Source organism: Saccopteryx bilineata, chromosome 1 (genome assembly GCF_036850765.1).
Source record: "Saccopteryx bilineata isolate mSacBil1 chromosome 1, mSacBil1_pri_phased_curated, whole genome shotgun sequence".
Taxonomy (NCBI): Eukaryota; Metazoa; Chordata; class Mammalia; order Chiroptera; family Emballonuridae; genus Saccopteryx; species Saccopteryx bilineata.
The window spans coordinates 44,214,058-44,240,765 of NC_089490.1; the positions used below are offsets into that span (position 1 = coordinate 44,214,058).

General features: G+C 42.7%; 2 protein-coding genes and 1 pseudogene across 4 annotated transcripts in view; 2 read left to right on the top strand and 1 right to left on the bottom strand.

Annotated features, from left to right (window-relative positions):
* SMAP1 (small ArfGAP 1) overlaps positions 1-12,793 on the top strand; it is a 155,689-nt gene extending 142,896 nt beyond the window's left edge. For both annotated transcript variants that reach the window (XM_066253295.1, XM_066253302.1), the window contains 4 exons: positions 3,162-3,289; positions 8,101-8,269; positions 9,144-9,430; positions 11,841-12,793. In XM_066253295.1, coding sequence (XP_066109392.1) covers positions 3,162-3,289; positions 8,101-8,269; positions 9,144-9,430; positions 11,841-11,975 — 719 coding nt within the window. In that variant the 3' untranslated portion in view covers positions 11,976-12,793. The remainder of the gene's footprint in view (positions 1-3,161; positions 3,290-8,100; positions 8,270-9,143; positions 9,431-11,840) is intronic.
* Positions 12,794-12,935: 142 nt separating this feature from the next.
* B3GAT2 (beta-1,3-glucuronyltransferase 2) overlaps positions 12,936-26,708 on the bottom strand; it is a 68,171-nt gene continuing 54,398 nt past the window's right edge. Inside the window, exons 3-4 of one of the 2 annotated variants that reach the window (XM_066253317.1) lie at positions 13,433-13,581; positions 12,936-13,346 (exon numbers count right to left, since the gene is read on the bottom strand). In XM_066253317.1, coding sequence (XP_066109414.1) covers positions 13,260-13,346; positions 13,433-13,581 — 236 coding nt within the window. In that variant the 3' untranslated portion in view covers positions 12,936-13,259. Of the gene's footprint in view, positions 13,582-26,708 lie in introns of both variants that reach the window. The other variant, XM_066253310.1, reaches the window with a different exon arrangement.
* Positions 22,407-25,042, top strand: LOC136320977 (dnaJ homolog subfamily C member 2-like; annotated as a pseudogene).

The following is a 26,708-nucleotide window of genomic DNA, read 5'->3' on the forward strand; positions in this document are numbered from 1 at the left end:
TGAGATAGGGTTTAGATTTGAAAGTATAAATAAGTTATTATTCTCAGTGGAGTATAGTGTGCTACTTAGAACAGACTTCAAGTTTCTGAATGATGTACAGTATTAAAAACAGGTCATTTGCTCTGTTAGGTCAACCTCTTGGTTCTCACATAGTAACCCTTGGCTCACTGCTGTTTTGGCTAGATTGACATGGCCTGTGGTAAAAATCAGTTGATAGAATTATTTTGAGAGAGAGTGAGGGAAAGAAGCATCAACTCGTTTGTTGTCCACTTAGTTGTTCATTGATTGCTTCTTGTACGTGCCTTGATTGGGGATTAGACCAGTGACCTGGGGCTCTGGCCCAGCTGATGACTTTGGGATTGAGCCAGGGACCCCATGCTCAAGCTGGCAACCTCGGGCTCAAGCTAGTGACCTTGGGTTTCAAACTGGCAACCTCACTGTTCTGGGCTGACACTCTATCTGCTGTGCCAACCCAGGTCAGGCAAATATTTTCTTAATTCACCAATGGAAAAAAATGTTAATAGTATTTTCTCATGTGTAAGGATTTCCCCCCCATAAATTGGACCTAATTGTTAGTGTTTATTATTACTTGAAAAAGCAAAGAAAGACCTGACCTGTGGACGCACAGTGGGTAAAGCGTTGTCCTAGAATGCTGAGGTCGCTTGTTCAAAATCCTGGGCTTGCGTGGTCAAGGCACATATGGGAGTTGATGCTTCCTGTTCCTACCCCCTTTCTCTCTCTCTTTCCCTCTCTCCTCTCTAAAATAATTTTTTTTTAAAGAAAAAGCAGGCCCTGGCTGGTTGGCTTAGTGGCAGAGCGTCGGCCTGGCGTGCAGAAGTCCCGGGTTCAATTCCCGGCCAGGGCACACAGGAGAAGCGCCCATCTGCTTCTCCACCCCTCCCCTCTCCTTCCTCTCTGTCTCTCTCTTTCCCTCCCGCAGCGAGGCTCCATTGGAGCAAAGATGGCCTGGGCGCTGGGGATGGCTCCTTGGCCTCTGCCCCAGGCCCTGGAGTGGCTCTGGTTGCAACAGAGCGATGCCCCGGAGGGGCAGAGCATCGCCCCCTGGTGGGCGTGCTGGGTGGATCCTGGTCTGGCGCATGCGGGAGTCTGTCTGCCTGTCTCTCCCTGTTTCCAGCTTCAGAAAAATACCAAAAAAAAAAAAAAGAAAAAGAAATTTGAAATCAGAAATTACTTATATTCAGCTTGTTAGCTTTTTGTTTTTTTCCTTTGTTCTTGGTTGTAGTGTGTTTTGGGGAGGACATGTGCTTCTGTTTGTAAGTTGAAATTGTATGTATATGATATAGTCATATTTTCTGTTACTGGAATTTGTCTCTGATGTGGATGTTTCCCTGTCCCCAGCTCTCCAGTGTATGGGGTAAAGCACCTCTGGCTTACCTGTCAATGGACTGAGTTTATTTATTGAGCTATTGTAATACCACAATGATGTTCCTTTGGTTGTGTTTTTTTTACTCTAGAATACCTTGTCCTTTTAAAATATTTTATTTCTGGTTTATATTTACAAGATACTGTATACATCATGTAAGTGGAAAAGACCAGAAAACATGAAATAGATCTTCAAAGAGGTCTAACTCCAAAATGAATGTTGCCATTGGAATGAGAAATGAAAAAAAAAAATTACCTTAAAATTCTATATATTGTAAATTTGTAGTAATCTATGCATTGCTATATTGTCCGTTGTACTTGATAGATCTGTAATACATACTGATGTGGTTCTGATAATTTGATGTCACTGAAAAATATTCGCAGTTGATCTCTTTCAAACCAATCTTTTGTGGGTTTCATACTTCTATAAATTTAGTAAAAAATATTTTACTATGACAATTTATTCATTGAAATTAATAATTTGTGGTTCACTGAAGCTTCAAACAGGGAAATAAAATATACCAATTTTTATATTTTGTTTCAAAAAGAGAAGAAACGTATGAGTTTCTGTGGGTTGTGGTAGAAACACCCAGAACATGGTAGAGTTCCCATTAAATTTGTCAAGTATTTTAAGTACCTTATGTAAGACATCCCACTCAATATTGAAAAACTTTTAAATAAAACGACCGAGTTGCCTTTGACGGCTGTATGGTATATCAAAGAGATATTGAATGAGACTGTAAATTGTTAAAATAGCAGATCGATTAGACTATAAGTCCCAGAGATTGGAATTGTGATGCTCTGAATTGTTATTTGGTTGTGGTCACAAAAGACTGTGAGAGATGTTCTGTGTCCTGGAATAATATACCATGCTCTCAAACTCAACCTCCCTGCACTCCGACTCCCAGCCCTTACACTCTGTGAATTCTACACTAACATCAATAGGAAATCTTTTACAAGTTTTTCTTTTTTTAATGATAGGGTAAGTAGGAAGCTGATTGTGGATGTCAGTACCCTAACAGAGTTTCTTTCCCACTACAGCTCAGTGACTTGGTACTGCCATCACGGAAGGTGGCTGTCCCTGATTTCAGAGTCTTATGGATACTTCCTATAGAATCAGTTTACATAGTGTATGATTGTTTTCTATCTAGTGTTCTTTTGCCTTATAGTAACTTTAAAATTCAACATTTCAGATATTTTAAATCATCAAATTTTATGTCTAGGGTAGGTGTCCATGATATGAGATGATATCCAGAACACACACACACATTTATGAGGAAGCGTTGTTTGTAAGAATATGGTATCAAACCCAGCTCAGTCAGTTAACTCAAAAGTAGTTAATTCTGTCTCATAAAGTTATGGAGATTGAATGAGTTAATATATGTAAATTACTGAGAACAGTGCCTGGCACATAAGAAAGCATCAATACAGATGTATTGATACAGAGTAATGTGAATAGAATGATGACATTTGTTAAAAAGCAGCTTTTGGATATATACCTAGAATAGATATGTGTGTGTGTACACACACACACACACACACACACTATTTGGATATACAGATGAGTATAGAATGATGGGTAAAAATTATGCCTGGAAGATAAGTTAAACTGGAAACGATTTCTTTGAGTAAGAGGATAGAACCTGAAGTAGAGGGGAGATATATTTTGTCAACTTTTGGAACTGTTCTTCTTTCAACCATATATTAACTTTTAAAATAATGCTATGTTTCAAGTACTAAGAGAATCTACTTTAAGACAAGAATCTATGTTCTTTCAGATGGTCCTGCTGAGGCACCAGTGACCAATGGGAACACAACCACGGTGCCAGTGCTGAACGATGATCTGGACATCTTTGGACCAATGATTTCCAATCCCTTACCTGCAACTGTCATGCCCCCCGCTCAAGTATGTGATAAGAATATGGTTTTACATTATCACTGCTTATTTCATTTCTGAACAGTGGCTGTGTAACTGTTGACTAGGAGCCATCCTCAGAAGAGTGTTTACTTCTGATTGTAGGACACCTGAGAATAAGTTCTAGGAAATTCAGTCCTCATATTCTTTTTTATGAATATAAATTATTTTGTAGCCTTAAAACCTACCTTACCCTTCATTTTATATTTTAACTTTATAATGTAGTGGTTCATGTATATATGCATTGTGAAAGAATTCTCATCAACATATATTTATTTTTTAGAGGGGTAAGAACACAAGGTCTACTATCTTAGCAAATTTCAATTATACAATAGTGTAATCAACTGTAGTCACCATGTTATGTTATACATTAGGTCCTCAGACCTTATTCATCTTACAGCTGAAAGTTTGTTCCTTTTACCAAGCTCCCCGTTTTTTCCTCTACCCCAGCCATTGCACCACCATTCTGTTCTGTTCCTAGTTTGATTCGCTTTTTTACACATACAGTGATACCGTGAGTCATGCAGGATGTCTTCTTTAAGGGGAATATATGAACTTTCAGGAGTAAATATTACTCCTAAGCGTATTTTAAGATTCTGTTTTAAATGTATAACTTACAAATAAACAACCAGTTTTTGTGTGTGTGTGTGTGACAGAGACAGAGAGAGGGACAGATAGGGACAGATAGACAGGAAGGGAGAGAGATGAGGAGCATCAATTCTTTGTTGCGACACCTTAGTTGTTCATTGATTGCTTTCTCATATGTGCCTTGACCGTGGGGCTACAGCAGACCAAGTAACCCCTTGCTCAAACCAGATGAGCCTGCACTCAAGCTGGCAACCTCAGGGTCTCAAACCTGGGTCCTCCACATCCCAGTCCGACGCTCTATCCACTGTGCCACCGCCTGGTCAGGCTTCATTGAACTCATAAGTAGCACCATGACAAGGAGTGTGCATGTATGTGTAGCTTCTGTCACGAGGTGGTTTTGGCCTTCATGCTTTGGGCATTCTGCATCACTAACAGAATAACAGGTCTAATTTTTTAAATTACACCTTTTTCTTCAAACATTAGTTTTTGAACCAAAATTGTGCCAGTTTTATTGAGTCCTATTTTTGGTGAACATAAATCTTTCATCTAAACTACATATACAGATTAAAATCTATACATGCTTTAAAAATAATGTCTTTGAAATTTTTAAATAATGTCTTTGAAAATGAGACAGAGCCCTGGCCAGTTGGCTCAGTGGTAGAGTGTCAGCCTGGTGTGTGAATGTCCCAGGTTCACTTCCCGGTCGGGGCACACACAGGAGGAGCACCCATCTGCTTCTCCACTCCTCCCCCTCTCGCTTCTCTCTCTCTTCTCTCTCTCTCTCTTCCCCCCCCTGCAGCCATGGCTTGATTGGAGGGAGTTGGCCCTGGGCACTGAGGATGGCTCCATGGCCTCCGCCTCAGGCACTAAGTGCTTGGTTGCTGAGCAATGGAGCAACACCCCACATGGGCAGAGCATCACCCCTAGTGGGCTTGTCAGGTGGATCCTGGGAGGGGTATATGCAGGAGTCTGTCTCTGTCTCCTCTCCTCTCCCTGAATTAAAGAAAAAGGTTAAAGTATACATTTTATGCATATACTGGTATTATGCAAATTACTAATTTTTGGTGTATTTTTATTATATGAAATGAATCAGACGCCAATAGGAATTATTGTTGACCACTGAACAATGTAGGGGTTAGGGTTACCAACTCACCAAGCAGTCAAAAATCTGCATATAATTTCTGACTCCCCCTAAAACTTGTCTAGTAACCTGCTATTGACCAGAAGCCTTACCAATAACATCAATTAAAATATATTTTGTTTATACATATTATATACTGCATTTTTACAATAAAATAAGCTGGAGAAAAAAATGTTAAATCATAAGAGAAAAATACATTTACAATACTGTATTTCTTGGAGAAAAAAGCCCACGTGTAAGTGAACCTGCACAGTTTAAATCTTTTGTTCAAGGGTCAACTGTGCTCTACCCCATATTCTTTCACTCCTGATTGTATTTTCTGAGTCTGGTACAAATTCTAGTAAACGATTTTCCCACTCATGTGACTATGACTTAGAGACTTGACCTGTCTGGCTGTGTCGTCTTCCCTAAGGGGATTAGAGGTGCCTTCCAGATTGCACATGCGCAGTGGGGTTGGCGAGCATTGGTCCAGAGGCCCCAGAGGTGACACACAGAAGCCACCCCTTTCCTCTTCTGTCTGTAATACGTGGACACCCACAGCCTGTGGACCTGCATGAGTGCTGCGGCCTGTCCTTGGTTCAGCCTGGAGCCTAGCAGCCAGCCTCTGCCTAGAGTCCTGCAGCCTCGGGAAGTGAAAAGACAGGCACAAGTTTTCCCTGGAGTGGAGTGCTGGCAGAGGGGGCACCGAAAATACAACGAATGGACATTTGAGTGCTTACCAGTCCTGCTGTTCAGTTTGGCTGTTTTTAGACTCTGTTCATATTGAGGTAGATGTTCTGTATTATCTACCCTTGATAAAAAAAATGCCCATGCTTAGAGCACATATTAGGCTGCTCCTACTAAGAGACTGGAGAAATAGCCTTCACTGCAATTTTGGGTTTTCTTCCAGTTATAGCTCCTCCATAGGGAACAGACCTCAGGGTTTTTGAGCAGGTTCTTGGATTGAGCAGAAACTAAACATGGTGAAAAGATCACTTAATGAGGTGGTTGCTTTGTTTTCTAACAATATTAATAAATACTGTGTGCTTGCCCCTGCCATTGTGCAAAAAACACTTCTTGTGTCGTGCAGCTCTCTAAGGTGGGTAATGCTGTCGTCCCATTTTAGCATGCAGAGCCCACGTGGATGTCTGAGGCACGTTTACTGTAGTAAGTCTGGCTCTAGTCCGCAGGCTGGCTCCAGGGCCATGCTCTTCGCCTCTATCTTTGCTTCTTTGTTGGTAGTTCAGATAGATTTACATTTGGTATTCCATCAGTCCAGTTTTACACATTTCAGATCTTTTGCAAAATTAAATGGCTTTTTCTATCTCAAAATTCTTGCCTAATTCATTATAATCAATTCAGAATACTGTTCTGTTTAAATTAGATTGTGAGTACATTGCTTGGATGATAATTTATTGCAAGGCATTTTTTAAAAATCAAAGATGTTAAATGTTTGGATTTTTAAAAAACAAAGTAAATCGTGTATGTACATGATTTTTTTTTTTTTTTGTATTTTTCTGAAGCTGGAAACAGGGAGAGACAGTCAGACTCCCGCATGCGCCTGACCGGGACCCACCCGGCATGCCCTCCAGGGGTGGAGCTCTGCCCACCAGGGGGCGACGCTCTGCCCCTCTGGGGTGTTGCTCTGTTGTGACCAGAGCCACTCTAGCGCCTGGGGCAGAGGCCAAGGAGCCATCCCCAGCGCCCGGGCCATCTTTGCTCCAATGGAGCCTTGGCTGCGGGAGGGGAAGAGAGAGACAGAGAGGAAGGAGGGGGTGGGGGTGGTAAAGCAAATGGGCGCTTCTCCTATGTGCCCTGGCCTGGAATTGAACCTGGGTCCCCCACACGCCAGGCCGACCCTCTACTGCTGAGCCAACCAGCCAGGGCTGTACATGATTTTTTAACTTCTGCTTGCTACTCACTTTATTCTATAGTTGAGAATACTCCTATTTTTTACTAGTCTTCATAGACTTCTTTAACACTCTTCAATCTAAAAGTCCCATATAAACAAATATATGTGATTGAATATTTAATGACTATAGAGATCATTAGGTTATCAGTTGTGATTGTATAATACTATCTGTGTGCAAGATAGAGGAGAGTAAGTAAAAATTTTTGTTTTGTATTAAATATCCATATATTTATTTGTATTTGTGTTTATTTGCCCCTTGACCAAAAGTTGAATACACAAGATGGTTGAGAGTATAAGTGGTTGAAGTATTGCTGTACTTCATTTCTGGATAGACTGGAAACAGTCTAAGGTTGAGGTTAAAACTGATCTAGATTAAGTTTATAAGAATATCACAGCGCTAGCCAGCTGGCCCAGTTGCTAGACCGTCAGCCCAGCGTGTGGACGTCCTGGGTTTGATTCCTAGTCAGGGCACACAGGAGAAGCGACCCATCTGCTTCTCTTCCCCTCTGTCTCCTCCTTCCCCTCCTCGATTGGTTTGAGCATCAGCCTCAGGTGCTAAAAATAAATAGCTCAGTTGATTTGAGCATCAGCCCCAGGGGTTGCCGGGTGGATCCCGGTCAGGGTTTATGAGGAATCTATCTTCCCTCCTCTCACTTTAAAATAATGTGTGTGTGTATCACAGTGCAGCTTTTGAAAGCCATTATTTCCCCCAAAGACTAAAATCAGCCTTTGTAGGACCCTCTTTTAGTCTCCTGTAGTTGTAGAAATGTTCTTTATTCCAAGGGATGCAAGTTCCTTGAAGCCCTACTTGCTGAGGGAGATGCCTGAGCATCTCCCAGGAACAGTGGTGCTCAGACAGCAACCACATGCCCTACCTGTTGTTGAACACTAGGGTAGGATGTGATGCAGGAACTCAGCATCAGTCTAGCAGGTAAACACAATTTATTATGAAAGAATTTCAATCAACTCTTCTACATTAATACATTCAAGATAGGAAACATTATACCTTTGTCCTTGATGTTTTTGTGGGGTCTTGTGAATGAACCTCTTTAATGTCAGCATTTTATCATCTATAATTGTTGAATTTCTGTCTAATTTCATAACCTTGCTTGGATGTTAAGTAATGGATGAGCATGTTTTAGGTATGCAGAATTCGACCGCATGTTTTGGTGTTTGTCTCAGGGGACGTCCTCTGTACCAGCAGCTGCTACTGTGTCTACCGTGACATCTGGAGATCTGGATCTATTCACTGAACAAACCACAAAGTCAGAAGAGGTGGCAAAGAAACAGCTCTCCAAAGACTCCATCTTGTCTCTGTACGGCGCAGGGACCCTTCAGCAGAGCGCTCCTGGTAATTCATTTTGAAATCTGCTTTCAGGGAGCAGTGACATTGCTAGAATATAACCTTTGTGGTTATAATAGTATCAATTATATTTCTTCCTCACTTTTCTACCTAATGGGTGCATTTTACACAACTACAAAACAAATGAAGCATTAGGATTCAAAATCAGGTACATGGTTCACAAGACTTTATTCATTTAGAATGAACAGGATGGTCACATATCACTCAGTATTGTTTCACAAGCTCATAGGATATGAATTATCTTTGAGTAATTATTTAAATTTTATTTGCATGAAGTTTATAATGGTGTACAGTATGGCATTTTCTCTGCAAGTAAACAATAAGCAGTTTGAATTATCACATGAATTGCATAAAAGGTTTGATATTTTAAAAATAATTATAATGAAATACCATTTGTTGTAAGATTTGTTGTTTACAGTTTTAATCTGTCAAATTATCTCTTTTATAATAATGGGCCTTATTTAATATATGGGCTGAAATTATATGACATCCCAGCTGCTTTCACGACGCCGGACACGGTGACCTGACGTGTGCTGGGGGTCGGGGGGCAGTGGTGCGGAAACAGCACGTCATCTCACGCTCCAGTTTGGTCTTCACAGTGGGTATTTATGTAGCTATTACAAGACTGATTTATTCTAATTAACATTGTCAGGTCATAACCGATTTGTCTGCGTTCCGGAAATAACCAGCCCCAAGGGTGTAGGGTGTGAGTTGGTCTGAGCAGTAGCAGCAGCCAGACAAGCATTAAAAATTTTTGCTGTGAGTAGTTTAGAAAAATGGTAACTGTTTTTCTGTGATTATAGAGGTGAATGCAACTGTATACTATAGCCCCCTTCTCTTCATTTTCTTTTCATGGTTGCAGGTGTATTTATGGGACCCACAAATATACCATTTACCTCACAAGCACCGACTGCATTTCAAGGTTTTCCATCAATGGGCGTCCCTGTGCCTGCAGCCCCTGGCCTTCTCGGAAACGTGATGGGACAGAGTGCGAGCATGGTGGTGGGCATGCCCATGCCCAATGGGTTTATGGGAGGCGCACAGACTGGTGTGATGCCGCTGCCTCAGGGTGTGGTCGGCCCCCAAGGAGGAATGGTGGGACAGATGGGCGCGCCGCCAGCGCAGCAGCCCCAGTGGAACCTCGCACAGGTGAGGCTCTGGTGCTGCGGCTCAGCCTGAGCAGCGAGACCAGCTTGTCTTTCTGATGGTTTTCTTTGTAGTTAACAATCAGGCAGAAAGAATTGAGTTGGAATAATGAATTCATATCAAATGGACAAGCGACCTGTCATTGCCCCTATGTTTAGCATATTCTGTAAAGAAATGTTCAGCATTTTTTCTTTTCAGGTTATAACAACTGTAGTTATGAGCATCTGTAACAGCTAGAAATGATCTTGGGCATCTTGAGAGACTTCCTGCCTGCCATTTTTGAAATTAACAGAAAGCTTGAACCCAGCTTCCTTGTGGGCACGTTTTTGTAGTCAACTTAGACCAACCAACCTGTCTTCACTAATTGGGTAGGAGGAGGTGTTACACACTTTCACAACTTAGAAAAAAAAACAAATTAGAAAAGCCTTTATCTCAAAGCACTGTTTTGTGAGGAAGCTAGGCTGTTCTATGTCACATGGTTACTGTCTATGGATTTATAAAAAAGCTTTTTCTTCAAAAACTGTTGTAAAGTTTATCTCCTTTAATTAGGTTTATTTTTAAAAGGGATACCCACTTGTTCAGGAATTCCCGTAAGCTACAAACAAGTCCATATTTGACTCAGATAGTCCTTCATATATAAAATCCTATCTCTGCCTAAGTTTAGAGCCAGGAGCTGACACTTTAGTCCTGCCTCTTCCAGTCATTTCTTATGCTGTGTTCTGACTTGTCTCTGGCTCCACAGAAAGACCTTAGACTCAGGCTCCTGGCCTGCGGCCTGCTCCTCTGCCTTTCACACTTCCTAGAGCAGGGGTCAGGAACCTTTTTGGCTGAGAGCCATGAACGCCACATATTTTAAAATGTAATTCCGTGAGAGCCATACAACGACCTGTATATGTTACGCATTATCCAATAAAAATTTGGTGTTGTCCCGGAGGACAGCTGTGATTGACTCCAGCCACCCGCAACCATGAACATGAGCAGTAGGAAATGAATGGATTGTAATACATGAGAATGTTTTACATTTTTAACATTATTTTTTTATTAAAGATTTGTCTGTGAGCCAGATGCAGCCATCAAAAGAGCCACATCTGGTCGCGAGCCATAGGTTCCTGACCCCTGTCCTAGTGGATGTTTCTCTAGCACTTTGGTGACCTTGGCCCCTGCTCTGCTCAGCAGTTTTACCTGAAGAGTGTTTAAGGAACAGTCTTGAGTGATTTCTAACCAACATTAGCAAAATCACTTTGTATCCCATGAATGCTCCAAGCTATTTTTACTATCTTTATTCAAAGGAGTATCTGTACGACATTGGTCTCTACTTTCTGGAAATCTCAAAAACTGTAAGGACCAAATGGCAGCGACAGCTCTGATGTTAGCAGAGGCTGCGCAGGCCCCACTCCGGGTGCTGGGTGAGCCAGAGGGAGTGAGCGTGGCTGTCACTTCAGGGCCCTGAGGCTGTTACCCAGCGCTCCCTGTGGGGGAGCCGTGGGCAGCGACAGGGTGATGGTTAAACACCCTTCAGTGTAGACATCAGAAGTGACCTGCCCCTGCTGACACTTACGCCTCAATGTGATTAACATTAGTGTCTTTGAAAGATTGTGAACATTTTTATTAAAAAGAATGCAATCCAACTCTGACCAGAGGTTTTGAATCCACTCTGTACTTGTAATCAGTCCTCGTGTCTTTCCCTAACCTGTCCTCGATGTTAGCGGTGAGGAAACCACAGGGAAAGGGTTAAGATGCTTAAATATATACAAGACTCCAATCTGGAAGAAAAATACACTCTTACACCACATATAATGACAATCTTAGATGTTTATGTGGTCAGCTAAGCAAGATAAAAAAATGTATGCTTTATGACCTTTAATATTTAGAAAGTATATAGAGCCATTTAAGATTTTAATAAAGGCAAGAATAATAGCTATACTATACAACATATAATTTTGGATCATTTTACTTTCTAAAATTTCCTTAGTTTTTAGTAGTTAAAGCATTTAGTTGAAAGTTATAATAGTGGGCTCATCTATTACCCAGATATGAATTCAGAGATTGCTTTGGTACTTTTTTTCAGTTGTGGTATCTTTGGGGGCAAGAAAATGAACGAGTTAATATATGATTGAGTTCACTCAATGGACAGTGCTGCAAATTGGAAGGAAATAAACAAGAAGGGAACAGAAAAGCTGTTTGCTTTCTGCAGAGAAGTAATTGTGCGCTGGTCTGCTTCTACCCCAGGGTTTTGACTAATTTTCACATTGACAAAAATATTTATTGTAAGTGCTATTAAACTTTAGTATCTCTTTGATTGAGTCAACTTCAAATAAAACAGGGGAACTTAAAAATGTCAAACTGTAGCTAAAGAAACAAGCCTTAAAAGTGAAGTAACCTTCTCACACTAAGCCCTCTGCTTGTCTCCCAGATGACTCAGCAGATGTCTGGCGTGAGTATCGGCAGCGGGAGCCCTGCGGTGGGCTTCGGCCAGCCCCCCAGCACGAGCGCCGGGTGGTCCGGAAGCCCCTCGGGTCAGACGCTCAGCACGCAGCTGTGGAAGTGAGACCCACAGTGCGGCCTTGGCCAGAACGACCACCTGACATTCCTTGCCGAAATGCATCTAGTTCCATTTATTCATGTACATATATATTTTTTTTCTTTTTCCCCATTTGTTCACATTAAGAATCACCTGATGACTGTGTTGGTTTGTACCAATGAAATTTGATGTGGTGAAAAGCAGGTTAAGAAACCATTTCATGTCCAGGGCAGCTTTGCTCGTATTTCCCATAAGTTCATAAACCACACTGAGAAGCTGCTCGGTCAACTTGCTTATCGGTTTCACCCTCAATAAAATTATAGCTCTAATGTTTGCATATAAGGGAAATAGTTATCATGTTAGTAATACTTCTAACAGCATAAACCCCAACCCCAAATTAGCCAGTAACCCTGTAGGAAGGTACTGTATGATCAAATGTTTAATCCTATAAATAGACTGTAAATGTATCACTGAGCACTGTTTTCTAGTGGATCAGAATTCTTTATTGCATCATTCACTTCACTGTGCTGTTGTTATGATGTGTGTAACAGGGAACGTGGTTAGTGAAAGGAAGATAAACCTGGATGTTACTATAAAACTTAGTGTAACAAATATTTAAAGAATGCAAATTTAATCTGCCTCTCTCTTAATCTGGATCTCTTCTTATGTACATAGTGCTAACATGAAGACCTTCCTCTGCACTGTATGCAAACAGGGTAACCACACAGAGCCACTTTCAATCCTTAAAGGTATATCCAGGTTTATGACAGTAATTGTGTTTACATTTTATGGTGCCTAGTATTGACAGAATGTTCTATCCCAATATTAAAACAGATTAATCCCTAGACTCTTTTTGTGGGTTTCATTTCCTACAATGTATACTGCTACCAACCTTAACATAAATTATTTAACTTTGTAAAGTTAGGAATTGGGGACAAGTTTTACTTGACAAAAACTTATCATCTGTTTCTAAAACCTGTTCAGTTCTACCAATTATAAGGCCAAATGGGGAAAAAAAGAAAAGTATATAAAATATTCAGAATGGTGCCTGCAGCGTCATTCGCTGTGCTGTACAGAGACCTTCCAGGTTAGTTGTAGAGAAAACACACCAAACGGATGAAGACAGAACACATTTTATACCATCGATTAGGTCATGGTAACCGGCAAGCTCTGTGTACACAGATGTCCTTCAGTTGTCAATAAAGGCTGCTGTGCTGAAGTAAAGTGAACAGTACCTGAGTGCTCTGTGGCCTAACTCCCAACGTCCTCTTCCGCCCCCGGCCAGGCACACCGCACCCACAGCTGCGTCCATTACACCTCGATCTTCACCGTGTCCAGGTGGTACTTGGGCTCGTTGGCTAGATTAACCTTCTCTGTCCGAGTGTGCCACACGAGAACCTGGAGGGGAGGGAGGGACATCTGTTGGGTGGCCGGACTCGGCACTGACCCTCAGAAAGAGCAAGCAGCACGTGTGAAATGAGTACCTTGGTGCAGTTACTTGCTTTTGGTTCCAGTTCTTCCACTGTTGTTATCTGTTTTAGAAAGTCAGACTCTTGCATCCCTGGCTGGGATCCGCGGCGCTTAAATACAGCTTTTGGATTGGACAAGATGACTTGAAGGCTTACAGCAAATCCTTTGTGGAGAGTAAAAAAAAAAAAAAAAAGACTTTGAAGTAAACTATTGGTGTACTGTACTTCTTTTTTCTGTATAGTTTTATATGGCTATTGATGTGCCAGGTCTTGGCTTAAAGTTGAATAGGAGCATTACCTGCATCACAGTCTCAAAGGGATAAGAGCATTACCTGCATCACAGTCTCAAAGGGATAAGAGCATTACCTGCATCACAGTCTCAAAGGGATAAGAGCATTACCTGCATCACAGTCTCAAAGGGATAAGAGCATTACCTGCATCACAGTCTCAAAGGGATAACCACCTTGACAACATAGTGCGTTCAGCCCATGACGGGCATGCACTGTGACGGGGGGGGGCACCCCCTACAGAACATAGTCTGTCGCTAACACTCAGGAACAAGACGGACCTAAATGTAGCTGGAAAGCATTCAGAACGACGCCAGCTGCCCCTCCCCTGCCCAGCCTCTGACAGCTCAGTGTGCTTCATGAGAACCAGCTCCGATTTACTCGGAGTTTAAAAGACAGGAACAGATGTTAAGTTAGTTTATTAGAACATGAATAATATATAATCATTTGTTTTAAATTTCTGATTTGGTTGAATCTGAAAAAGGTGTGTGTTGGGGGGTGGAAATCAGTGCAGGAGATATTAGGCCATTTAATAAATTTGGGTTTTGTATTTCATTTTTTTCTTTTTTTAAGGAAACAATTAGTGTCAATTTTCTTCCATGGTTTGGTCATATGAGAAATCGTTACTATTTAATCTGTAGTTTAACAAACTGTGTATTAAAGGCTTTGCCACTAAATACTCTACAAGCCATCTCAGCAAGTTGTTAGACCCTTTCTTTGTAATTGTTTGAAAGCCTGAAGGCCCAGCCTGCTGCTGCTGATGACAAGGCCGCCCCGTAAACACAGGCACCCTCCCTAGTGGAAGCTCTGAGGACCAGTCCCCAGGAATACTTCTTAGCAACTTTTACCCTTCTCTGATTGATTGAATTGATTTATGCTTCTTTTTGCAAAAGTATAGTTAGCAAAGTAAAGACCACTGGACACCAGACAGAAATGGGGGTGGGGGCGGGGGGCTGTGAGGAGCCACGGCCAGCGTTCTCACGGCCTCTCCAGATGCAGCCGGCAGTCCCAGGACCAGACCCTGCTGCCTTCATGGGGAAGCTCACCACCAGGCTGCACACAAGCAGTTCCTGCTACGGAGTGGACTTAGGGAGACAGAACGAAGAAATGATCAAAGCCTCAGCCTGATGACTGTCCAGTACCGCCCACCAGTCCCGGACACAGGCAGCCCCTTTTAGCAGAAAGAACATGGGCTGTGAAATCTGAAGCCTTTGATTTTCCCTGGGGCCTTACAGTTGCAACACTGGGCAAGTCACTTTCACCTTTGTGGGTTCTGAAACCTCCCCATTCCCTCGTCTTCAAGAGAGGTACATGACACCTCAGCTCGGTGCCCGAGTAAAATTCACAAATGGAAGGACTCCACTAATAGCAAAGCACTATTCAAAATATATTTAAAAATCCCATTATAAGTACTATTTGCCACCATTTATGACTAGAAAATAGTGCTGACAGGACAAGGGCTTGTGAAAGTTTTAGGAAGCAAAACCAGGCCACCTGCATTTCCTTCCACTGTGCTGACAAGTCTCAAGCCTTTTCCGGCATAGGACATCCATAGGCCTCAACAAAAAGCCAAAGGTTCACATTAACACACAAAAGGTGACTTTCCTAATAGGTCAACTCAGACTTTAGTGGTAAGAAATTCCTTTTTAAAAAATATAAAATGTATTGGGGTGACACTGGTTACTGGGATCACAGAGGTCTCAAGTGTAAGTCCCTATGATACACGATGTGTCCATTGCATTGTGTGCCCATCACCCAAAGGCAGACTGTCTCTGTCTCCATATATTTGGCCCTCCTTTTTAAATTTGAGTATTTTAAAACTCTGGTTTTAGTGTTAAACAATCCCTTGCTTTTCGTGTGCTAATAAGCTTCATCCTTTTTTCTTCACGGAGTCTGCCCTTCTCAATCACACTGCAGTGCCTGCTCTGTTCTCCCACGGCTCAAGGTGCTCATGGCATTTCCCTATTCTCATAAAAATGCAGGGTTCAAATTGTGCAGAAATCATTCTGAAAATGATGGGAAGCCACTGATCTGATTTCCTTCATTCCCCACTAAGATGTAAACATATTTGGGTCACTGTGACTGCTCAAGGGACTCAGATTAAGAGTATTTTCTTGTTTTCCTTAGTTCATGAATATCCTTCCAGCTTTTATAGAAGAAATTACATGGCAAAATCTACAGTTTTAAAAAGCAGCCAGCCAGCTGCGAGCACATCATGTTTTGCTACAAGGCCCCTTCCTGGCTTCCCAGGACGGCGGGGTGGGGGTGGGGGGGAGTACACCTGGAAGGTCAGCACCCTGCAAAGCATTTTAATGGGCTGCTTACCACGTAGCAAAATGGTTTTCCACTTCCTAACACAGAAGGGGGGGCAGTTCTGATGCTCCTCACTCCTGCCCCCACTTCCTCTGCCAGGCAGGCAGCAGGCACAGCCAGCGCGCAGGGACCTGGAGCCACAGGCTAAGGAGGCCAAGCCTGGGCTGCCTTCTGGGAAATCATCGGACCTGTGCAGCCTGCAGGGGAGCCTCCCTGTGAAAGCAGGGCAAGGAGCTTTGAGCTCGCACCCCATTGCTTCTAGCCCCAACTGGGCATCTCTTTTTTTTTTAAAGACTTTTCTTTGTTCATTTTAGAGAGGAGAGAGAGAGAGAGAACACGAACTGGGGGGGGGGGGGGAGGCAGGAAGCATCGACTCCCACATGTTCTTGACCAGGCAAGTTCGGGATTTTGAACCAGCAACCTCAGTGTTCCAGGTGAATGCACGATCCACTATGCCACCACAGGTCAGGCCCAAGATGGGTCTCTGGACTTTTGTTCATTTCACAGTATTTTGGCTCTAAATATTACAGATACCTTTCACTTTTTTTCTTTTTTTAGTGAAATTATTTTAGCTTTAAAGATGTTTACAGAAGTTTTTGATACTACGAGCCCTACAAAAACCATGGGAGTAGTATTCTCTGTCCTGGTCAGTCAGTAAAAAACAATGCAAATGCAAGCTGGTCATGCGCCATAACTGCAGGACTTCCTGACTTCAGGTGGACTGGGGATGGCATGGGTGTGTCCCTCAGTCAGAGGGACGGGCCTGCCTCAGGAGGCGCTTACTGAGTAACAAACAGAAACATCTGTGAAGACGTTTGGGGCCCAACAAGCAAGCCATTTCCTTGTGGGGACAAGGTAGAGCCACAAGGGCTGGGTTTCCCTCCTGTCTTAAATAACTAAAAAAAGCAGACAGAAATGTCTAGAAAAAAATGGTTTCTGGACATTGGAAAAGAGGCACAAAGGACAAAGATCTCTGAAATAAGAAACACGAGCCCTATAGCTGCCTCAGCTTCCTGCCTGAAGTGAGCAGTCTGCAGGCCCCACCGCGGGAAGTGGACCCCATGCTCGGCCGTACCCAGAGCTGAGCGGACAGAGGTGAGCAGTCTGCAGGCCACACTGCGGGAAGGGGACCCCATGCTCCGCCGTGCCCAGAGCTGAGCGAGCAGAGGTGAGCAGTCTGCAGGCCACACCGCGGGAAGGGAACCCCATGCTCCGCCGTGCCCGGAGCTGAGCGAGCAGAGGTGAGAATTCAGGAGGCTTCATCAGCAGAGTCCACCGCACAGAGCACTGGAGGGAGAGCCCTGCTGGTCTAGAGAGGGCTCTCCTCACGTCCAGCTGGATGTGGTCAGCAAATGCTGTGCATCCATCTGAGGCCCGTAAAGAACCACTGGGAAGAAGCAGGTGGGCTGACTGTTGGAGCTCACTCAGGGCCAGGAACAGTCATGTTCCGGACAGAATGGGACAGAGGAGTGGGAAGGCTGTGTTCACTGTGGGGTCAAATTAGCCTGAAAGGCTGAGCTGGTTCTGCCTAACAAAACTTTAAAGCAAGCCCAGAAAGGATCAAAATGCTTCCAAGTAACTTAGTTATATTCCAGAAAAATATATGTAAAATAATACCCAAAAAGGGGAAGGAGGCAGTTCAGATGCATTTCACTCCTTATATGGGTATGTGTATATAAATGTATGCTATATATTATTTATATACATATACATTATATACACATATATTCTTTATATATATGAATAATAAATGTACTTTTCTAGTGCCTGGCAACATAAAATTCAAAATGCCTGAGATATGAAAATTACCAGATGTACAATGAAACAGAAAACTACAATCCCATAATAAAAAGATCAGTCAACAGAAACAAAGCCAGAAATGACACAGATGGTAGAATTACAGTACAAGGACATTAAAACGTAATTACAGGATGGGACAAAAATAGGTTTTCAGTTAGTTGTTCGTATGGAAAATAATACAATAAGTAATACAAAAACTGTTTTGTATATTCATAACTTTTGCCACACCCTGTATACTTCATATGTTCAGAAAGGTAGAGAAATAATTGAACAATTAAGTAGAGATATGGAAGATATAAAAAAGACCTAAAGTGATCTCACTGTGATGAACAATACAATATCAGCAATAGAAGATACAGGGGCTGGGATCAACACATAATAAGACAGTACAGAGTAAAAGATTAGTAACTTTGAAGACAACAATAGGAAGTACTAAAAGGAAATACCAACCACCAACACACACACAGACACACACACACAGACAAACACACACGGGTACAGAAACAGAGTGAAAGGAATGGAAGGTGGGAGAGAGGATAGAAGAAAAGTATTTGAAGAAATAACAGAAAATTTTACAAATTTGAAAAATCTATAAGGATATATATATAAGACAACACTAGCAACCAACGTGACATTTATTTTTTTTAGTGAGAGAGAATCAGGAATATACAGGAAGAGAGAGGTGAGAGGCATCAACTCTTCATTGCAGCACCTTAATTGTTCTTTGATTGCTTTCTCATATGTGCCTTGACTTTGGGGCTACAGGAAAATGAGTGACTTTCGCTTAAGTCAGAAACCTTGGGCTCAAGCCAGCTACCTTTGGGCCCAAGCCAGAGACCATGGGGTCATGTCTATGATCCCACGCTCAAGCCAGTGACCCCACACTCAAGCTGGTGACCTCGAGGTTTCGAACCTAGGTCCTCTGCATCCTAGGCCGATGCTCCATCTATTGCACCACTGCCTGGTTCAGGCCAACTTGACATTTATAAAACACGGAAGCAGCAACTCCCATATGTGCTTTGACCAGGCAAGCCCAGGGTTTTGAACTGGTGACCTCAGCATGCCAGGTACATCAGCTTTATCCACTGCACCACCACAGGTCCAACTTGACATTTATAGAACACACCACCCAACAGCAGCAGAATACGCCATCTTTTCAGGTACGCATGAGACATGAGATCAAGATAAGCCACAGGCTAGGCCATGAATCAAGTCTCAATAAATTTAAAGGAATACAAATTGTATAAAATATTTCTCTGACCAGATGGAATTCAAATAGAAATCAATAAAGATAGCTGCACACTCTAATATTTGGAAACTAAACATAATTCTAAGATAAATTAAAGAAGGAATCAAAAGGGAATGAAAACAAGACATCAAATTGGTGGGATGCATCTAAAGCAATACTTAGAAGGAAAATGAATATTTTTAAAAGTACTAAACACTTTTTTATTAGATTAAAAAAAAACCCCAACTTTTTTGTCTTAAGTTTCTACCTTTATATACTAGAAAGAGTAAGTGAAACCCAAAGTGAATAAGGAAAAAAAAGGCATGAATAAATAAAAGAACCAAAATCACTGAAACAAAAATAGAAAACCACAGAGATCAGTGAAATCAAAACCATGCCATTAAAAGAAAACAAGTCAATAAAATTGATGAACATCTACCCATATTTAGGAAAAAAGGAGAAGACATAAATTGCTAATACATTCTATAAACATTCAAATGATAACCATGGAATATTATGAACAACTTTATGGCAGTAAATTTCACAACATATAAAAATGGGCAAATTCCTTGAAAGACATAAGCTGTCAATGCTCCAGGCCCAAATAGCTTCACTAGTGATTTCTACCAAATTTTTAAGAAAGAAATAATAAAACTTTCCATAAACAAAAGGAAGGAACGTTTTTCAAATTCTATGAGGCCAGCATTATTCTGATACAAATCCAGACAGAAATATTACAAGAAAACTACAGGTCAACAACTCTCATGAACAGAGGAATTTTTTTTTTAAGTCAGAATTGAGGAGGCAGAGAGACAGACTCCCGCATGTATCTTGACCAGGATCCTTTCAGCAAGGCCCCCCCGCAATGGGGCAATGCCCTGCCCATCTGGGTCCGTTGCTCTGTTGCTCAACAACCAAGCTATTTTAGTGCTTGAGGCAAAGCCATGGAGCCATCCTTAGCAATGGGGTCAACTTGTTCCAACTGAGCCATGGCTGCAGGAGGGGAAGAGAGAGATAGAGAGGGGGGTGGATGGAGAAGCAGATAGTTGCTTCTCCTGTGTGCCCTGACTGAAATTGAACCTGGAACAGCCACATTCCAGGCCTACACTCTACCACAGGGGTCCCCAAACTACGGACCACGGGCTGCATGCAGCCCCCTGAAGCCATTTATCCAGCCCCCGGCACACTTCCGGAAGGGGCACCTCCTTCAGTGGTGGTCAGTTAGAGGATTATAGTTCCCTTTGAAATACTGGTCAGTTTGTTGATTTAAATTTACTTGTTCTTTATTTTAAATATTGTATTTGTTCCCGTTTTGTTTTTTAACTTTAAAATAAGATATGTGCAGTGTGCATAGGGATTTGTTCATAATTTTTTTTATAGTCCGGCCCTCCAACGGTCTGAGGGACAGTGAACTGGCCCCCTGTGTAAAAAGTTTGGGGACCCCTGCTAAGCCAAACAGCCAGGGCAGAAATTCTTAAGCCAACAATGAAACAATAAATCATGATGAAGGAAAGTTTATCCCAAGATTGCAATGGTGGTTTAACATTTCAAAATCAATGTCATCAAGGTAAGAGAATAAAAAAAAAAAATTTTAAATTATCCTAATAGGTGGAGAAAATGCACTTACAAAATCCACCACCTAGTCATAATTTTTAAAAGCCTCTTAACAAATTAAGAAATGAATTTCAACTTGGTAAAGGGCATCTACAAAAATCTATTGCCAATATTATATTAGTGCTGAAAGACTGTTAAACCCCGGAAGATTGGAATGAGGCAAGGAGTCTGCTCTTGACTTTGATTCAACAATGTACTAAAGGTCCTAACCCCGCAATAAGGGAAAAGTGTGAAAAAGAAAAGGAAGGAGGGAAAGAAAGGGGGGTGGACAAATTAGAAAGGAAAAGGAGTCCAGCAAACTTCCTATTCCTCCTTCAGCCATAGTTAAAAGCATCAATAGTATGTATCAGTATTTCTATCAGTTATCGATTCAGTCACACCTGCATTTGCTATTCTCTATTTTCTAACTACACAGAACCTACTTTCCCCAAGGCTGTTACAAATCAAAACTACATCCAGTTGACAGAGGATAGTTTCTGCCAACAAGACCTTTACGGTCTGGTCACAAGAAAGATAGTTTTCTTTCTGTCGCTCCCTGTATGGGAACACTGGGCACTGACACATTTCTGTTGCCAGCAGGTAGCAGGTCATTTTCAAAAGTCTTGCCCTACCTGCTTAAACAATAAGAAAAGAAATTTAGTTATCAAATTAACACTTGATCTTAGCCAAAAGGCCAAGAAGCAATGTTATCAAATTAAAACACATACACACACACACATACACACACACGTCTTAGGGAAACTGTTATAGAAATAAGTGTGTGTGTGTTTGTGTGTGTGTGAGAGACAGAGAGAGAGAGAGAGAGAGAGAGACCCCTCTCCTCTAGTCTCTAATTCTTCCTGAGGCAGCTGACTCTCCTTTCGTATCTCTTCCTAGCAAAGCACACTGCCTTAGGAACATCATGTGTGAGTGTGTGAGTGTGTGTGTGTGTGTGTGTGTGTGTGTGTCTTCCCTACTCCCCTTTTACTAAAATGTAGTTCTTATATATTCAAATTTGCTTTTTCAAAAGACACAATTAAGTGGCTTTTAGTATAATTATAACTCTGAGCACCCTTTTCTGAAGACTGTTCTTTATTGAATGATCTTGGCACCCTTTGGGAAAATCAACTGACCATAAATGTAATAGTTTATTTCTAAACTGTCAATTTTATTCCAGTGGTTCACATGTTTATCTTAATGCCAGCACCACACTGTCTTTATTACTGTAGCTTTACAGTAAAATTTCAAATCAGGAAGGGTAAGTCTTTTTTTTTTTAATGTGAGAAAAGGAGAGAGAGTGAGACAGACTCCCACATACTCCCTGACTGGGATCCACCGGCACCTGTTTGAGGCCAATGCTCGAATCAACCAAGCAATTTTTAGCACTTGAGGCTGACGCGCTCAGACCAACCGAGCTATCCCCAGCCAAAGGGCCACATTCAAACCAAAGGAGCCATTGGCTGTGTGTAGGGAAGAGGGAGAGAAGGGGGAAAGAGAGGGGGAGAGAAGCAGATAGTTGCTTCTCTTGTGTGCCCTGACCGGGAATCAAACCTGGGACATACCCACACTAGGCCGACACATCCACTGTGCCAATGGCCAGGGCCAGGTCTTTCAATTTTGTTACTTTTCAGTATTGTTTCGGCTATTCTGAGTCTCTTACTTTCCCATATAAATGGCCTACAGGTACATAAAAAGGTGCTCAACATCACTAATCATCAGAAAAATGCAAATCAAAAACCTAATCAGGTGTCACTTCACATCTGTTAGAATGGCTATTAACGAAAAGACAAGACTAACAGCTGTCAGAGCTGTTGAGGGCTGCAAAAATGTGAAGGGATTCAGGAAAGGAAAATATCCCCACAGACACAGACAACACCATGGTGATTAGAAGGTGGGGTGGAGGGAGGGAGAAGAGGGTCAGGGAGGGAGATGTGGCTGGGGTTGCTGAACACACCGTACAGATGATGTGTTGTAGAACTGTACACCTGAAACCTGTATCATTTTATTAACCAATGGCACCCCAATAAATTCAATTAAAAGAAGACAAGCAATAACAAGTGTTGGCTCAATACCTATCTTTCTCAAACTATTTCAAAAAATTCAAGAGAAGGGAAGACTTGCAAGCTCATCTTATGAGGCCAGAATTACCCTGTTTTCAAAACCAGACATGACAAAAAGAAAAAAAAATTATAGGCCAATATATCTGATGAACACTAGATGGAAAAATCCTCAACAAAATACTAGCCAACCAAATTCAGCAATGCATGAAAAAGATCATAGAGGGCGTTGTAGAGCCAAGGTGCAGGGCTCAGAGCGGGCGGTGGACCTGGAGGGTTGCTAAGTGACCTCCACCAGGATGCGGGGCAGCGGCCATCACCCACCCTCTGACCTCCAATTTATTCCACACAATACACTGAAGCCTCTCTTAACATATTCAATCACAGCCTCAATGCTGTCAGTTTGAACCTATGGTAAGATGGTTTGAAGCTTTCTTTAAAAGTAACACAGGTGCTGGCCAGTTGGTTCAGCATTAGAGCATCGTCCCTGAGTGTGGAAGTCCTGTGTTCGACTCCTGGTCAGGGCACACAGGAGAAGTGACCATCTGCTTCTCCACCTCATCCCCCTCTTCATCTCTCTCTCTCTCTCTCTCTCTCTCTCTCTCTCTCTTTTCCTCCTGCAGCCATGGCTCGAATGGTTCAAGCAAAGTTGGCCCCGGGCACTGAAGATGGCTCCATGGCCTTGCCTCAGGCACTAAAATAGCTCAGTTGCTGAGCAATGGAGCAGCAGCCCAGACTGGCAGAGCATCACCTGGTAGGGGGCTTGCCGGGTGGATCCTGGTCAGGGCGCATGTGAGATCTCTCTCTCCGCCTCTCAATAATAACAAAAAAAGAAACAGGAATGCTTCTGCCTCTTTTCAGGAATTAGAGGATAAGAAAGAGTTATCAGAGGAATCGGAAGATGAAGAATTGAAGGTAGAAAAATTTCCCATGCTGAAAAACACTTGATCCCAGCCAGTGAAAGACTCAAGATAGTCACACAGCACTTGTACTGAGCCCGCAAGAGACAAAGCTGCACAGACAGATCAAAGCAGTTTAGAAAGCAACTGTTTTAAAACATCACCCAGCCCAACAGAAAGCAGCTGGTGAACTGACAAAGGAGGAGGTAATGACTACTTCACTTACATAACTGAAGCTTATAAAATGTTATATGATCCAGTGAAAAGAACAGCATTTCACAGCGTACATCCTACTTTTGATAACTTGGTTCCTTCTGAAAGTGAAGCAAAGGATAATTTCCTCGAAGTGTTTCCTGTGTTTGAAAGAAATTCCAGATGGTCAAATAAATATGTTCCTAAACTAGGTGATACGAATTCATCCTCTGAAGATATAGATGCTCTTTATTCTTTCCGGTATATAAGTCTGATTCTTGGAGAGAATGTTCTTGTTCAGATGAAGAAGGGGGAGGAGAGCAGAACGTGGCGATGAGAGTCTCGGCTGACGGAGGAGCCAGCGCACAGAGAGACACAGGCGGCGGAAAGCAGAACGTGGCAATGCGAGGAGCCGGGCTGACGGAGGAGCCAGCGCACAGAGAGACACAGGCGGCGGACAGGAGGAACAGGGACAGTCGGCGATGCAGGGAGCTGCAATCCGAGAAGTTTAAAAAAATTGGGGAGGAAGAAAAGGCCAAGAAAGAAACAGAAAAAAAAGCAGAAGCAAAGCAGAAGGAGCAAAAGCTAAAGAACAGAGAGCTGCTCCTTCAGCTATGGAGAAAGAAGAGAAAGTCAGATGACGAGCACCACTGGCAAAGAAGGAAAGGGATGTGCAGAAAAGGCCATTGGAAAGGAAGGGGGAAATCTGCACAAGTCACGCCAGACCGGAAATCACTCTTCTGAGAACGAGGCAGAGTAGGTTAAAACGGTGGAAGAAGTGGAAGAACTTGGTGATCACCTTGAACTAGCAGGGTTGCAGCAAGAGCTTGAATGAAGCACTCACATCATCAGCACAAGAAGTAGGAAAAAAAGAAATGAGCAAATTAGAAGAGAAAGGAAGCAGAGGCTCACAGTGACAAGCATGTAAGAATGCAGAGAAATCCATGGGCACAAGTGGGAATGGCAGTAAAAACTGGTCAGAAGAAGATCTGAAATCACTGATTAAAGCCGTGAACCTCTTCCCTGCTGGGACCATCTCAAGATGGGAAGTTATTGCTATGACAAACATTCACCTGCTGTCAGGAGAACCACCAAAGATGTCACCAGCAAAGCAAACAGTTGTTTTTCTTTTAAGTGAGAGGAGGGGAGATAGAGAGACAGACTCCCACATGTGTCCTGCCCAGGATCCACCTGGCAACCTTTCATTTGGGGCTGATACTCGAAACAACCGAGCTATCCCCAGTGCCCGGGGTTGATGCTTGAACCGGTGGAGCCACTGGCTGTGGGAGGGGAAAACGGAGAGAAGGGGGGCGGAGGAAGAAGCAGATGGTCGCTACTCCTGTGTGCCCTGACCGGGAATCGAACCCAGGATGTCCATACACCAGGCGGACGCTCTATCCACTGAGCAAGCTGGCCAGGGCAGCAGTCTTCTAAAACTCAACCCTCATAAAAAAAGATAACATAAACAAAAAGGCTTTCGATAAATTAAAAAAAAAAAAAGCATGGAGTGGTGCCTCAAGAAGACAGTGCAGCTCGTTCAGAATGATTGGAGGGTCCACGCACAGACTTCACCCCCTGAACAACAGACAGAAGCTTTCGCACAAGCTCTCTAAAAATGCCCACTAAATACATCTGAAAGACCAGGAAAACAGCAGAAGCAGTGCCGGGCAGGACAAACGAGGCCCTGCATGAAATGATAGAGTAAAAGCAAAAAAAAGCTGCTCCAAAGCAAGTACTAAATACAATTAAAGCTAAGGACTGGCTTATGACAATCTTTATTGTGTGTGCATTTTTGTAATAAAACCGAAAATATTGTAAAAAAGAAAAGATCATGATCGAGTGGGATTTATTCCTGGGATGCAAGGTTGGTTCAATATCTGCAAATCAATTAATGTGATATACCAGATAAACAAAATGAAGGATAAAAATCGTATGATCGTCTGACCACACAGTGGTACCGTGGATAGAACACTGGACTGGAACATGGAAGACCCAGGTTTGAAACCTCGAAGGGGCCGGCTTGAGTGCGGGCTCATCTGGCTTGAGTGTGGGATCATAGACATGGGCCCGTGGTCACTGGCTTGAGTCCAATGTCACTGGCTTGAGCAAAGGGTCACTCGCTCTGCTGTAGCCTCCTGCTCAAGCACATCAATGAACAACTAAGCAATCAATAAACAACTAAGGTGCCGCAACAAAGAATTGATGCTTCTCATCTCTCTCCCTTCCTGTCTGTCTGTCCCCATCTGTTCCTCTCTCTCTGACTCTGTATCTGTCAAAAAAAAAAAAAAAATCATATCATATCACTAGATCCAGAAAAGTGTTTGATGAAATCCAGCACCCATTTATAATAAAAACTCTGAGTCAAGTGGGAATGGAGGGAACATACCTCAACATAATAAAGGCCATCTATGACAAACCCACCTAACACCTTACCTAATGGGGAAAAACTAACAGCAGTTTCCTTAAGATCAGGAAGACAAACGACGGTCCTGTGGTAGAGTGTTGGCCTGGCCTGTGGAAGTCCTGGGCCCAATTCCCGGTCAGGGCACACAGGAGGAGTGACCATCTACTTCTCCACCCCTCTCCCTTCCCCTTCCTTCTCTCTCAACCTCTCTCTCTCTCTCTCTCTCTCTCTCTCTCTTTCCTTCCCTTCCTGCAGCCATGGCTCGATTCGTTTGAGTGTATCTATCTCAGGTGCTGAAGATGGCTCTGTGGACCCTTTGCCTCAGGTGATAAAAATAGCTTGGTTGCAAGCATGGTCCCAGATGGGCAGAGCATTGGCACCAGACAATGGTCACCAGGTGGATCCTGGTCAGGGCGCTTGTGGGAGTCTGTTTCTCTAACTCCCCTCCTCACACTTGGAAAAGAAGAAAAAAAGAGATTAAGAACAAGACAGCGGGGCCCCCTTTTACCATTTTTATT